The sequence below is a fragment of the Mytilus galloprovincialis genome, chromosome 9, assembly GCF_965363235.1.
Source record: "Mytilus galloprovincialis chromosome 9, xbMytGall1.hap1.1, whole genome shotgun sequence".
In the NCBI taxonomy this organism is placed as follows: domain Eukaryota; kingdom Metazoa; phylum Mollusca; class Bivalvia; order Mytilida; family Mytilidae; genus Mytilus; species Mytilus galloprovincialis.
The window spans coordinates 81,499,622-81,514,002 of record NC_134846.1 but is presented as its reverse complement, the minus strand read 5'-3'; the positions used below and the strand labels follow the sequence as shown (position 1 = coordinate 81,514,002).

Genomic DNA, 14,381 nt, shown 5'->3' with positions numbered 1-14,381 from the left:
TCACCTTAATATGGCTGTTATCATCGCAGTTTACCTTACTGTTGGGATTCCATTATGTTCATTTTGATTATGCCATAAAGTCTCCAAACTCTAAATGATGCTTGAGGGATGTCCATTTGTATTAGTTTATACTTTCGTCCTGGAGGAATATGACAGCTTAAAGGTAATATTGAGCGACAGATGCAAAGTGACGACTTGAGACCTACATAGACATGTAAACACATTGGAGACGACAAATGCCAAGTTACAAAAAACTTATTCCTATAGAGTAAACATCCTTTGTATTTAACAGCCAAATCAAAAGTGAAAGAAACCATTCTGTCTGTATAAAACAACACTTATACTCAGCATAAGCTACAATTTTGAGACAGATAAGATAAGATAATAGAATTGCCAAAGATCTGATTGAAATCAGTAATTGACCAAGGAACATTATACAGCATACATGTGATTCTTCCGGCGGGAGTCAAAATCTCCCGCTTTTCAGACCCTCTTTCGTCCCTACCGTTAGAATCGAAAACTTCCGCTTTTTGAAAATGTCAACCTAGAAAATTTTCAGTAGACATTTTTGTTTACAAAATTTGAGTACAGACAGAGAAGTCAGCGAAACTCGAAATTGGTATGGGAAAAGTGAGAAAACAGGAAGTCACCATTTTCTGTTTTGATTTTGTGTCAAAAAAGTAAATAGGTAATTAGCGTCCTTTAATCAATGAAGGTGTTAAGGATTAGACTGTGTATACAACAAAAAAAGACAATTGGCAATACCTGGTGATAACTAGCTAGTTTAAGACATATAGCTGGATGATTAAAAGTGAAATACTGACAAGAGATTATTTGTATAAACAATGACTTTATTCTTTTATAATTAATTTGATGCTGTTGATAACAATTCTGCAAGGGTCAGTTACTGAATCTCAAAGACAATTGAAATCAACTCAAATATGATAGTTATGTCTTGTATTCTATCCAAGCTAAAGGAATACCTATATGAGTATGTTTGTCTTGGACAATTCTAAAATTTTAATATTTGACAAAATGCAAACTGTCATGACTGTATGTTATCACCAAATACCTCAGCAGCACATTTTAACAAGACCAAGTATCTAACCAAATTAAACTCTGCCTGGAGATCTGCTTTCAAATGGTGCAAATCCAGTGCCTAAGGTCAAGACCATGCTTACTACACTTCATGCAAAGCTGACTATGGTGGCCCTAATGACCTGACCAAATATGGAGACAACTACCCAACAGAAAGCCCTTTTCAAATGTATATCATTTCAACACCTTCTGTTACTAGCATGTTTAATAGTGGTACCAAAAGTTGACAATGTAGCTTAAGCAGAGATACTTTTTGCCAACTATGTACAAATGATGTATGATGGCGAATCACTTAATCTTGAACTATACTATTGCATAATAATAAATATTTGAAAACCCCTTATCTTCTATTTGTATCAAGTAAAAAGGTCTATGCAGGTGTTGAAAGGTATGGAATCATTGCTTTGTTAACAAAAAAGAAAGATATGCAGTTTAAACACTAAAAAAAACTACATCACGTATGTTGATAAAAGGTCGATAAAAAATCTCCAGTTATGAAGCCTAAACTCCAGCTGAAAATTTCCAAATCTCCAGTTGTGGCTTGACAACTCTGTCACATGTCTGATACAGGAGTTGTAGGTTCCTTTTTAAGGATAGGAAAAAAATAATGAGGTTTATGTCAGCCCTTTATATTTTATAAAGTGGAATATATGGCAAAACTGTTATCATATGGTACAGAAGAACATTTAATGAACTGTTTAATTTGTACACAGGATTTTCTTTGGCTGCCTGGCTAGATAATAACGAGATAGATTTGGGATCACAGCTACAGTCCTATTATGTTGATAGATTGATGGAAGAATTAGGTATAGCTGGCTATCTACTGAATCCTCAATGTGAGGTGTCAACCTATCAAGCTGATACTAACAGATGGAATGCTGGATGTATGTATTTTCTAAAAATGTTTGTCAAATACTGTGGATTAATCATAATTTGTAGGATTAATGGATTTTGTGGTTTCTTTAGTTTGATCAACTTACAAATTTTCTAAATGCTTGTATGCAGACTTTTGAAAAATCACAAATATCAAATAACGATGAAAATACAATTTTTCCTAAATCCATGAAAATTGGTACCACTAGTTGAACAAAATAAATGGATTTGCAGTAATTTGCTTTCAAAATTGCAGATTTGAATTTAATCAAAATCTGTTTTATATGATTCGAAAGGAGAAAGTGGTCATACATCAATGTCAGAAAGGAATCCAATGACATTTTAAAAAAAATTGGAACGAAATGAATTACAAACGAACAACAGGTACGAAGAGATATTTATAGGTGGAATTAAGATATCTGTGTTTCAGCTTGTGGAGAAAATATTTCATTATCAACATGGCATGTATTTACATGAGTGATGTGCAGATATCCAGTATTGTTTGTTGTCTACTTATATGATATATGGCATTTATTTTCAGCTTGTGAAGTAGACTTATTGCCAACACTACCATCAAATATGGCATATCGGATACCAGATTACTGTACATGGATTCTGTGTTGTTTATAGTTGTAGTCTATGATATTTCTGTTTTTCAGCTTGTAATGCAGACTTATCATTGCCAACATTACCATCCAATATGGCATGTCAGCTACCAGATTACTGTACAGGGATCCAGTGTTGTTTATACATACCACTACTGGATATATCTGTAGAATTCCATGTCCTGATTGATATCTGTAACCTTAAACTAAGTATTGGACTGGAGAACCTTGTCATCAATGAATCTTTGTCTGATTACAACTTCAATACACAGAACAATATATCCCTTGGTAACATAATCAAATTGAGGTAGGTCATGTAAAAGACCTCTTTTCATATATTTATAAATTCAAGATAGTTATTAGCTCCATTTCCTGGCTTGGGCAGACCCAAGAGTTTGGTTTGGGAAAACATAACATGAAAAATATTTTCATTTTTAATTTCAAGCTTTGGGCAAATTTTGATTTATTTTTTTGTAATTCCATCTGGCCAAAATGGCTAGTATTGAACATTTTTCTCATTACTTGGTGTTCTTTTCAATTCTATATTCAGTCATTAACTCGAAACTAACATTAAAAAAAAATGTTTAAAAACTCTGTAAATATTGTATACTGAGGAGGGGCAGGACTTTTTTCGGGACGTCAGATTCGGGTGCTTTTAAGCTCTGGATTTCGGGATCTGGGAATTCTTTTTTCGAATTTCAGGATGTCGGGATTTAAATTTCTTTAGATTCGGGACTTCAGGATTTCATGTTTTTAAGCCCAGGATTTCCGGATCAGGACCCCTCAGTACCCCCCTCTATACTGGTGCCAAGCTTAAATCTCAATTGATGATTTTCTAAAAGAAGTATTATTTTTGTGCTAAAGCATTTGTTGACCCAAGTTCTCTCTCAATGATGCTTACTTCTGTTGATAAATATAGAAAACTCCCATGATGACTTAATAAAATTTCATATGTATTTGATACATAAATGCAAGGCACATATAAATAAGTAATAACATTAGGCATTAGTATTACTGGTAGCAATCTCATCTTTGAACTTTATATTTGTTAAAAATACTTGTATTAGATAGATATTTTCGAGGATTTCTTAAAACAGTAGATAAAAATCTAAACATGTATTTGTGTATTAAATATTTAATACTTTCAGTTATTCAATAAAAGATTTGAAAGCTGAAGAGAAGCTGTCCTTCGATTTAACAATAAACATTTGCTTGGAGAGAGATGGAGACTGTATATATAACTATATTATATTTGAGGATTATAAAATATCTAAACAGCCATGTGATTGGACAGGAGGATTTGCAGTTCCCAGTAATTAAAATTTATTAAATTCCTTTTCATATGTGTGCATTCTTTTTTTTTCACTAATGTTTTAACTGTTAAAACAGGTATGCATTAAAATTCTGTATTTTTTAAACTCTCAAGATACACTTTATAGATACTTGCCTCCATCTATGTGACTTTAGTCAGTACATCCATCCACATTTATGTTGATGATTATGCATACTACACCCTTAGAACATCTGTGGTAAAAATCCAGAACTTAACCAACTTTAATGATTTTAAACATTCATGGCATAATGGAACTATATATGTAAGATCTGTGATTTACAAAATAATTTTCTTATTGAAGAAGTATTGAGTTGAGTAGTAACCTTCTTTAAAATGTTATTAATTACTCTGATAATTTGTAGAAAAAGTATGATTTATAAGTAGGAAATAAAAAGGTTGAATAATTTTATTCCTGCCTCTGTTTTTGGCCTATTTTTTCTAAAACTATAGATATTAATATCATTACTTAGATCAATCTCAAAAGCAGGACAAGGGAATGTAAATCAAAGGAAAATATTCAGTTAGCAACAACAAGTTCTTTGTGGTTCAAGAACATTGCAGATATAAAAGTCTGTCATTCAAATCTAAAATTTCAGATTTTACACTCAGTTCCTGGCTGAATGATCATGATTTGTTATCAGATGCATCAGAACTCTCTGATTTAATGGCATCCAAACTTCTAGAAGATCTGGGTATAGCTGAATACCTACAAGAACCAAGTTGTAATGCTGTAACAGATACAGCATTCAGTAATGTACAAAGTAATGGCTGGAATTCAGGTATTAATAATTAAGATACTTTAATTATTACTACACATCAGCTATCTGTTATACACCTGTGTTTTCCAGCTTGTATAAGTGTTGTATTATCTGACTTGCCTGATGTTGTATGTCACCTTGATTCTACCTCTGCACATACATCAGTTAATTGTTTTATACCTGTGTATTTTTCAGCTTGCCCAAGTGCTGTATCACCTGACTTGTCTGATGATGTAGTATGTCACCTTGACTCTACTGATACCTGAGTTAACTGCTTTATACATTTGTACCTGTATTTTTCAGCTTGCCGAAGTGTTGTTTTACCTGACTTGCCTGATGATTTAGTATGTCACCTTGATTCTACCTGTACCTTAGTTAATTGTTATTACCTATATTTTCAGCTTGCCCGAGTGTTGTGTTACCTGACTTGCCTGATGATGTAGTATGCCACCTTGATTCTACCTGTACATCTGTTACCTGTTGTGCACATGTAGGCCTGATCAACAGAAACATACATTTCTTCCTCACTGTAGATCCATGTTACCAAACATTTACCATTGGTATAGAGAAATATCAGTTTGAATTCTATCTGTATGAAACAGACTTCGATCTGCAAAAACAATTTCATGTTGGACGTGTTTTAGAATTTGAGTGAGTTTTGACTTTGACTTTGAAGTGTGTAGATTGATTTTTTGTTATGATTTTATAATACACCACATCCAACTTTTTTCAATTCGATGAGTACAATACTTTTTTCTTTATCCTTAAATTGAAAATAAGGAGATGTTATATGATTGCCATTGAGACAACTGTCTTCTGGAGACCAACCTCGGTTAATTTAGCTAGTTTAGGTAATTGTTTGGTAGTCAACAATGTTTTTATTATAAAACAAAAAAGGAAAAACCCAATATAATATAATACAACAAATGACCTTCACTGAATAACTGGTTCCTGATTTAGGACATGCACATATAGAATGTTGCTTGCATAGACATGTTTGCCCATGCTCAACCCTCCATCATGCCTGGCACAGTGATGAGACAGCACAGCATAAGAAAGAAGTGTACAAATCAGTTTCAAATTTTTTATCAATCCTGTTTAAAATTACTTTCAATAGATGATCATGCCATATGGTATTTGGTTGTAAATATATATAGTGTGGTCTTTCAGGTTCCAACCAAATAAAGTCACCTTTGCCTACATTTAAGCAGTTCCCTTGAAAAAATTATCTAAATCATTCTTTATGCAAATAAAATTGCGAAAAGTCAGTACTTGCATATCATCTGCTATGTATTACCTGTTTTTATATATACCTATTTTGATTATAATAGTGTGTGCAAGAGGCAAATTTAGTTTCTTGGAGAGTCAGATTACAGACCAGTGAAATAGCAAAAGAGACAATTAACTGTGTGAATTTCAGTATAAGAGTCTGTTTATACCCCCGCTTTAAAAAAGGGGGGGTATACTGTTTTACCTCTGTCTGTCAGTCCGTCCGTCCGTCCATCAGTCCGTCCGTCAGTCAGTCAGTCCGTCCCATGAAACTTTCGTCACATTTTTCTCAGGAACTACACATCCACCCTTTCTGTAATTTGGTATCAACATTTATATATGTCAGCCACACCGTGTGATGCGTTTTCAGATTCATCACTTGACAACTTCCTGTTTACCGAACACTTGTCTGATTTTACACATGATAGCCAAGTTGAAAATTTTCGTCACATTTTTCTCAGGAACTACAATACAAGGATTTCTGAAATTTGGTTTCAAGATTTATATAAGTCAGCTATACCGTGTGATGCGTTTTCAGATTCATCACTCGACAACTTCCTGTTTACCGAACACTTGTATGATTTTACACATGATAGCCAAGTTGAAAATTTTCGTCACATTTTTCTCAGGAACTACAATACAAGGATTTCTGAAATTTGGTTTCAGGATTTATATAAGTCAGCTATACCGTGTGATGCGTTTTCAGATTCATCACTCGACTACTTCCTGTTTACCGAACACTTGTATGATTTTACACATGATAACCAAGTTAAAAATTTTCGTCACATTTTTCTCAGGAACTACAATACAAGGATTTCTGAAATTTGGTTTCAGGATTTTTATAAGTCAGCTATACCGTGTGATGCGTTTTCAGATTCATCACTCGACAACTTCCTGTTTACCGAACACTTGTATGATTTTACACATGATAGCCAAGTTGAAAATTTTCGTCACATTTTTCTCAGGAACTACAATACAAGGATTTCTGAAATTTGGTTTCAGGATTTATATAAGTCAGCTATACCGTGTGATGCGTTTTCAGATTCATCACTCGACTACTTCCTGTTTACCGAACACTTGTATGATTTTACACATGATAACCAAGTTAAAAATTTTCGTCACATTTTTCTCAGGAACTACAATACAAGGATTTCTGAAATTTGGTTTCAGGATTTTTATAAGTCAGCTATACCGTGTGATGCGTTTTCAGATTCATCACTCGACAACTTCCTGTTTACCGAACACTTGCATATTTTTACACTATTAATATTATCCACTTGTGGCGGGGGTATCATCAGTGAGCAGTAGCTCGCAGTTTCACTTGTTTATTATCCTTTAATGTGTTACAGCTATAAGATCAGTGATATGGGTGGAGAGAGAGTTTACTATATAGATCTCAGTATAAAAATTTGCTTTAACGATGGAGGACCTTGCCTGATACAAGCCAATATCTTCTCTAATACAAAGCTTCAGAAAACACAGTGCAGTTTGCAAAAAGGTTTCCTTGATCCAGGTAAGTACACCATAAAAAAAAATGATTATGAGTTATGTGTGCACTTTGAAATCGAAACATAGTCCAATACATAGTTCTTCATCACTTTTGTATTTAATTTTGGCATATTGTAATATAAAACAAATGAAGCAAGTCCTTTACAAACTTTCTAAATTTTGAGCAGATGTAATTGTAAAGAAGATTACTAGAGTGCAATTGATCAGTTGATCGTTTTATGGTACAACCTAATACTTTTAATGGATACTGAAATTAAAAAAAAGTATTGAATAATAATGGTTTTAAGAGATGATGGAAAGTGTAAAGCACTTCACTGTAGAAACTCATTCATTAGTTATGAAATATTTATAGATTATCGTTGGTTATCTCACCGAGATTGATTTTCTCGCTTGAGCCGGTCACAGCGAAAGCGAGAAAAGCAATCGAGTTGAGATGACTAATGATAATCTGTTTAGCGCTTTTTTTTTACCTATGACTATGTTGTCAATTTCATGTCAATTTCCTTAGCAACGCCACGTGGCTCCTTAGTTTCTAGCAATAATTTTCCATCTCAAGCGAGCAGAATGATATGAAAAATTATCACAAAAAAAGATCAAAGGAAAAATGCACAAAATAGCGATAATCCAGTTTATATAAATTTCTAAGAGCACTTAATGACAGAATTTAGATTGGAAAAGTAATGTTGTTATTAATAACAAAATGTATTTGATGGAAAATGCCCGTCTCTACCTAGTATTTAACAGATTACAAAAAAGAAATAAGAAATTATCCTGGACCTGTTATGTTCATATTTCATTTATTCTTACAGACTGGTCCTTGTCAAACTGGTACAAGCATACAGGTTTCCAGGCTAATGTTACCTTAACAACAGATGAAATATCTCAGCTGATGTTAGACCTTGGTCTGTCAAAGTTCCTGTATGACAATAAATGTGATTATACAGACCCAGAATCTGTGTTCATCAATGCATACCAAGGATGGACATCTGGTAATTGATTGGTCCTCTTAACAAAATATTTGTATGCCATGTTTATGATAATAGAGGCTTACCTGATTACCTAACCGGTTACTTTGATTCTACCTATTTATTTTGTAGATTGTCCTGACAGTTAGATAAATTTACCTGTCTTACCTGATTACCTTACCTGAATTCTACTTGTTTATTTTCAGATTGTCCTGATAGTTAGATAAAGTTACCTGACTTACCTGACTTACCTGACTTACCTGATTACCTTAACTGTCACCTTGATTCTAATTGTTTATTTTCAGATTGTCCTGACAGTAAGATACAGTAACCTGACTTACCTGACTTCCTTACCTGTTACCTGTATTTTACCTGTTTATTCTCAGACTGTCCTGACAGTCAGATAGACTTACCTGACTACCTTACCTGTTACCTGTGTTCTACCTGTTTATTTTCAGATTTTCCTGTAGTAAGATAAAGTTACCTGACTTACCTGATTACCTTACCTAATACCTGGATTCTACCTGTTTATTTTCAGATTGTCCTGACAGTAAGATAGAGTTACCTGACATCCTTACCTGTTACCTGGATTCTATCTCTTCATTTTCAGATTGTCCTGACAGTAAGATAAAGTCACCTGACTTACCTGATTACCTGATTTCCTTACCTGTTACCTGGATTCTACCTGTTTATTTTCAGACTGTCCTGACAGTAAGATAAAGTTACCTGACTTACCTAATTACCTGATTACCTTAACTGTTACTTTGATTCTACCTGTTTATTTTCAGATTGTCCAGAGTTACCTGACTTACCTGATTACCTTGCCTGTTACCTGGATTCTACCTGTTTATTTTCATATTGTCCTGTCAGAAAGATAGAATTACCTGACTTACCTGACCTAACATGTTACCTGGATTCTACCTGTTTATTTTCAGATTGTCCAGAGTTACCTGACTTACCTGATTACCTTGCCTGTTACCTGGTTTCTACCTGTTTATTTTCAGATTGTCCTGACAGTAAGATAAAGTTACCTGACTTACCTGACTACCTTACCTGTCACCTGGATTCTACCTGTTTATTTTCAGATTGTCCTGACAGTAAGATAAAGTTACCTGACTTACCTGATTACCTGATTACCTTACCTGTTACCTGGATTTTACCTGTTTATTTTCATATTGTCCTGACAGTAAGATAGAGTTACCTGACTTACCTGATTACCTTACCTGTTACCTGGATTCTACCTGTTTATTTTCAGATTGTCCTGACAGTAAGATAGAGTTACCTGACTTACCTTACCTGTTACCTGTTACCTGGATTCTACCTGTTTAATTTCAGATTGTCCTTACAGTAAGATACAGATACCTGACTTACCTTACCTGTTACCTGTGTTCTACCTGTTTATTTTCAGATTATCCTGACAGTAAAGATACAGTTACCTGATTTACCTGACTACCTCACCTGATACCTGGATTCTACCTGTTTATTTTCAGATTGTCCTGACAGTAAGATACAGTTACCTGACTTACCTGACTACCTCACCTGATACCTGGATTCTACCTGTTTATTTTCAGATTGTCCTGACAGTAAGATACAGTTATCTGACTTACCTGACTACCTTACCTGTTACCTGGATTCTACCTGTATGGGTATACAGTGCTGTTGGGATGTAGACTTTATCAGTAGATCATTCCACAGTTACCTGACAGTAGATACCTGTAATTACATCCTGAAGTTTGGAGTGGAGAAGTTAGAGTTTGAAGTGACTTTAGATGACTATGAGTGGGGTGAATGGAAACAGTTTGATTTATATGGAGTTGTTAGTGTCAGGTAAGTTAATTATGATTGAAAGAAATCAATTTGAATTATTTTACAGTATTATTGTCCAGAAAAGTAAGGTTTATGATGAGAATGACTAAAAAGGATAAAGAAAAGTTCAACCTATCCTTTTCAAATTTATATAAAAATGTGCTTTATCAAATTTTAAAATATGATTTATATGGTACCAATGCAACAATTTTAAATATGTTCCAACTTAAAAAAAAATGTTTTTTATGACAAAATAAATGTTAAGTTTAACTGTGACAATTTAGATATTGCCCTGTCTGATGTTTCTGTGAAAGCACCGAAGAACCATTGAACCAATTCTTTTTGAATTTAGGGTAATTTTAAAAGAATAATTAGGATTTACATTACCTTATTAAATCGATTGTTGATTTCTTCATTTTTCATAACTTTAGATATATGATTGATGATTTACCAGCACAACACATGTACTTATTCTCTATGACCCTGAGTCTGTGTTGGGAGTCAGATAGGCAAGACTGTGATCACCATGTTATATTTAATAATGTACTGCTACCCAAACCTAACTGTAACTGGAATAAACCTTATAATATCCCAGGTAAGATAAATAGCTGGAAAATGTATCAGATTTTTATTCTACTTTAAGAAAATGTAAAAAAAAAAATACACTTCAGTTGTGTTTCAAACATTGAATATGACAATTTGTGTAATTTATATTACACAAATTGTCATATTCAATGTTTGAAACACAACTGAAGTGTATTTTTTTTTTTACATTTTCTTAAAGTAGAATAAAAATGCCAAGATTTTGCAACAAAAGATAATTTGAAATAAAGTCTTCATTTAGCCAAAAGCAAAGATTTGAAGGACAATTCTTATACTTATAAAAAAGAAGATGTGGTATGATTGCCAATGAGACAACTGTCCACAAGAGACCAAAATGACACAGAAATTAACAAGTATAGGTCACCATATGGCCTTCAACAATGAACACAGCCCATACAGCATAGTCAGCTATAAAAGGCCTCGAAATGACAATGTAAAACAATTCAAACGAGAAAACTAACGGCCTCATTTATATAAAAAATTGACGAAAAACAAATATGTAACACATTAACAAACGACAACCACTGAATTACAGGTTCCTGACTTGGGACAGGCACATACATACATAATGTGGCGGGGTTTAACATTTTACCGGGATCCCTAACCTGGGACATTGGTATAACAATACAACATAAGATCAAACTATAAAAATCAGTTGAAAAAGGCTTAACCCTTCAGATGAATAAAAATACAAGTGGGCGTGGTCGGGTACATCCAAACAACAAAAAGCACTAGGAACAGATCTGAGAGTACTCGCAATTATCTGACAGCTAGTTCAAAGCCACTAACAACTAATGAAAAAATCATGCATCTAAGACTAAATTATCAATCTGTAAACATCCAACATCCAATGGATTTAGTTAGTGTAAAGATGTCATAAACAGTCGGAGAAAAACAAGACCTTGTGCATGGCTAGATACAGGTGTCGACAGATTGTTTGCTTTATATATAACATTTTCATATGAAAGCTGTATTGAAAAACAAATCATGTTCAGTTGTAATACCTAGAAAGCATAACCAATCATCGGTAAAATTCAATGTATTACAGGTTGCCAGACTGTTACAAAAGCTGACATTGTGTTTGTGGTTGATGAATCTGGTAGTGTCGGAGAAGATAACTTTAGAGATACCATGGCTGCCATTGCAGATACCATAGATACATTGGTCATACGTGAAGACTTGATCCGTGTCGGCATGACCTTATTTGAAGGAACTGGAACGTCAAGGACATTATTTGATCTGAACAGTAGTTATAATAAATCTGAAATAAGGTCATGGCTTTCATCAGCTGACTACAGGAAGGGAGCTACCACGGATATTGCTGATGCATTCCAATTTGCTTGTGAAGAAATGTTTCTAATAGTAAAAGGGGAAAGAAGGGATGCTGAGAATTATCTTGTACTTCTTACTGATGGTAAATCAGACAGAAACAAAGCCATAGATAAAGCAGCTTTATGTAGCAGTAAGAATGTCAGAATTATAACAGTAGGGATAGGATCAGGCATTGATGTAGATCTTCTCAATACAACAGCTTATCAACCAGATTACTTCATCAATACAGAATACAGTGAACTGAATACAACATTACCTGAACTGGTTACTAAATCTGTGTACTGTAGTAAGGGTAAGAATTAATTACCCATCCCTCTACCAACCGTGCAAGGGCTGTATAGCCAGTCAATTTTGTTAAAAACTTCCATCATCAAACCATCCCTCCAATACAGACTAATAAAAATGTATATCCTTTGTCTACTGGAATGTGTTTGTATTGCATTTCCAAGTAGTTACAATTCAAAACTCAATGGTATCTAACACCAAACTTCATCTTGTAATGCCATATCATGTGACACATTTTATGTTCCTTTGATGTTCTTTATCCTGATTAAAAAACTTACAAATCTTAAAAATGGCTTGAACACATACAAGAAATTACTAGTCTTTATTTTTTCATACATGGCACTCAATGGAAAATTTAATTGATAATGTATTTACTGCAAAATAGGGAAATGTAATTAATGAGCAATAGCTCAAAATACATCTTGTTTCAGTTCATATTATACAAAAAAAACGAATTCTAAAAAAAGTTATTACTGGACATTTTCTCTAGTAAGCTGATCAAATTTTATTGTCCTGTAACAACAATATTATATTATATAAGAAAAATTCTACCTCTTTTATAGATTTCTCCTTGGCTAAGTTTGTGTCTGATAGTGGATTATCTACCCTTGACAGTTTTGCTGTGTCAAAGTTAATGGATTATTTAGGTGTATCTGAATACCTACTTTCAGAACAGTGTGACATGTCACGGCTACCATATAAAACTTCTGTAAATGGATGGACTGATGGTTTGTGTTATTTGATATACAAAATAATTGATTTAAAGGATTAGATAATTAAAGTTCTGTTTCAAATTTAGGACCTATTTACAGACATCAATTATTGTATTCGAGATGTCTTATTTCTACATTCTTACTGTACAGTGGTAGTTTTTTCCCCTGCATAATGGCAAATGTAAATAAAGTCTTTTTCTGGCTGACTATTACTAGATCTGTCAATCAAATATTCATGCTATTAGAAAAAAAACATGTCTTATTTTATAAATGCAAAGTGATTTGTCATTAAACAGCCATACATCATTAGCATATATTGTAAAAACAAACAAATGAGAAAATACATATATCTGTAAAATTATTTCAGATTGTTCGACAAAGATACCAGACAAGACTGACCTCTCACACTATGTTGTATGTTACATACCACATACTTGTACCAGTATAGACTGCTGTGTAAATCTGCCTGGATTACACAGGACAATTCATGCTTCTGTGGACATAGACACTTGTAACTATAAACTAACTGTGGGTATTGAGAAAGTCCATCTGGAATACTCATTGGTTGATTATGAATGGGGACTGGAGGAAAAGTATAATTTGTTTGGAATCTTCAGTCTGGTGTTAGTATGCATTAATGTTTTGACATATCTAGAATTTTAAAAAACATATTTGGAAAATGCCTTTATTTTGCATCATAAGGTTTTATACTAATAATTATTTTTATGCCCCCGTCGTGTCCAAGGAAGAATTAAGTTTTACCATTATTCATCTGTGTGTAAGTCCCGAATATGATATCCTTTCTTATTAAAACTTAAGTTTGACTTAACCAAATGCTTTAAAACTTAAACACATTGCTAATTGCTACCAAACACAGATCAAGTATGAAATTGGGTGGTGTTATGTTCACCTTTCTCGAGTTATGTCCCTGTATACATGTAAAATACTATAGAATTTGCTTTTTTCAAACTCTACCTTTAGTTTGCCTCTATCAAATGTCATGAAACCTATAAACAATGCTAATTACTACAAAACACAAAACCAGTTTGAATTTGGGTAATGTCACTTTTATGGTTCTTGTGCTTTGTCCCTTTATAATAGAAAATTGTCAAATTTGCTTTTTTGCACTCCACATGTTACAGAAACAAATCCCCATAAGTTTTAAAGGAAACAAGATGTCAACAGGTTTTGTTTAATATATTGTCTCTTACATTTTTAGGCAGTTAAGCTGC

The 14,381-nt window shown here is 33.4% G+C and overlaps 1 protein-coding gene across 1 annotated transcript in view; it reads left to right on the top strand.

The window, feature by feature from the left end:
* LOC143046845 (uncharacterized) overlaps positions 1–14,381 on the top strand; it is a 148,422-nt gene that overhangs the window by 804 nt on the left and 133,237 nt on the right. Inside the window, exons 3-14 of the mRNA XM_076219908.1 lie at positions 1,812–1,982; positions 2,631–2,883; positions 3,725–3,888; positions 4,506–4,688; positions 5,069–5,318; positions 7,286–7,449; positions 8,255–8,434; positions 9,982–10,237; positions 10,648–10,811; positions 11,868–12,443; positions 13,000–13,164; positions 13,517–13,772. Coding sequence (XP_076076023.1) covers positions 1,812–1,982; positions 2,631–2,883; positions 3,725–3,888; positions 4,506–4,688; positions 5,069–5,318; positions 7,286–7,449; positions 8,255–8,434; positions 9,982–10,237; positions 10,648–10,811; positions 11,868–12,443; positions 13,000–13,164; positions 13,517–13,772 — 2,782 coding nt within the window. The remainder of the gene's footprint in view (positions 1–1,811; positions 1,983–2,630; positions 2,884–3,724; positions 3,889–4,505; positions 4,689–5,068; positions 5,319–7,285; positions 7,450–8,254; positions 8,435–9,981; positions 10,238–10,647; positions 10,812–11,867; positions 12,444–12,999; positions 13,165–13,516; positions 13,773–14,381) is intronic.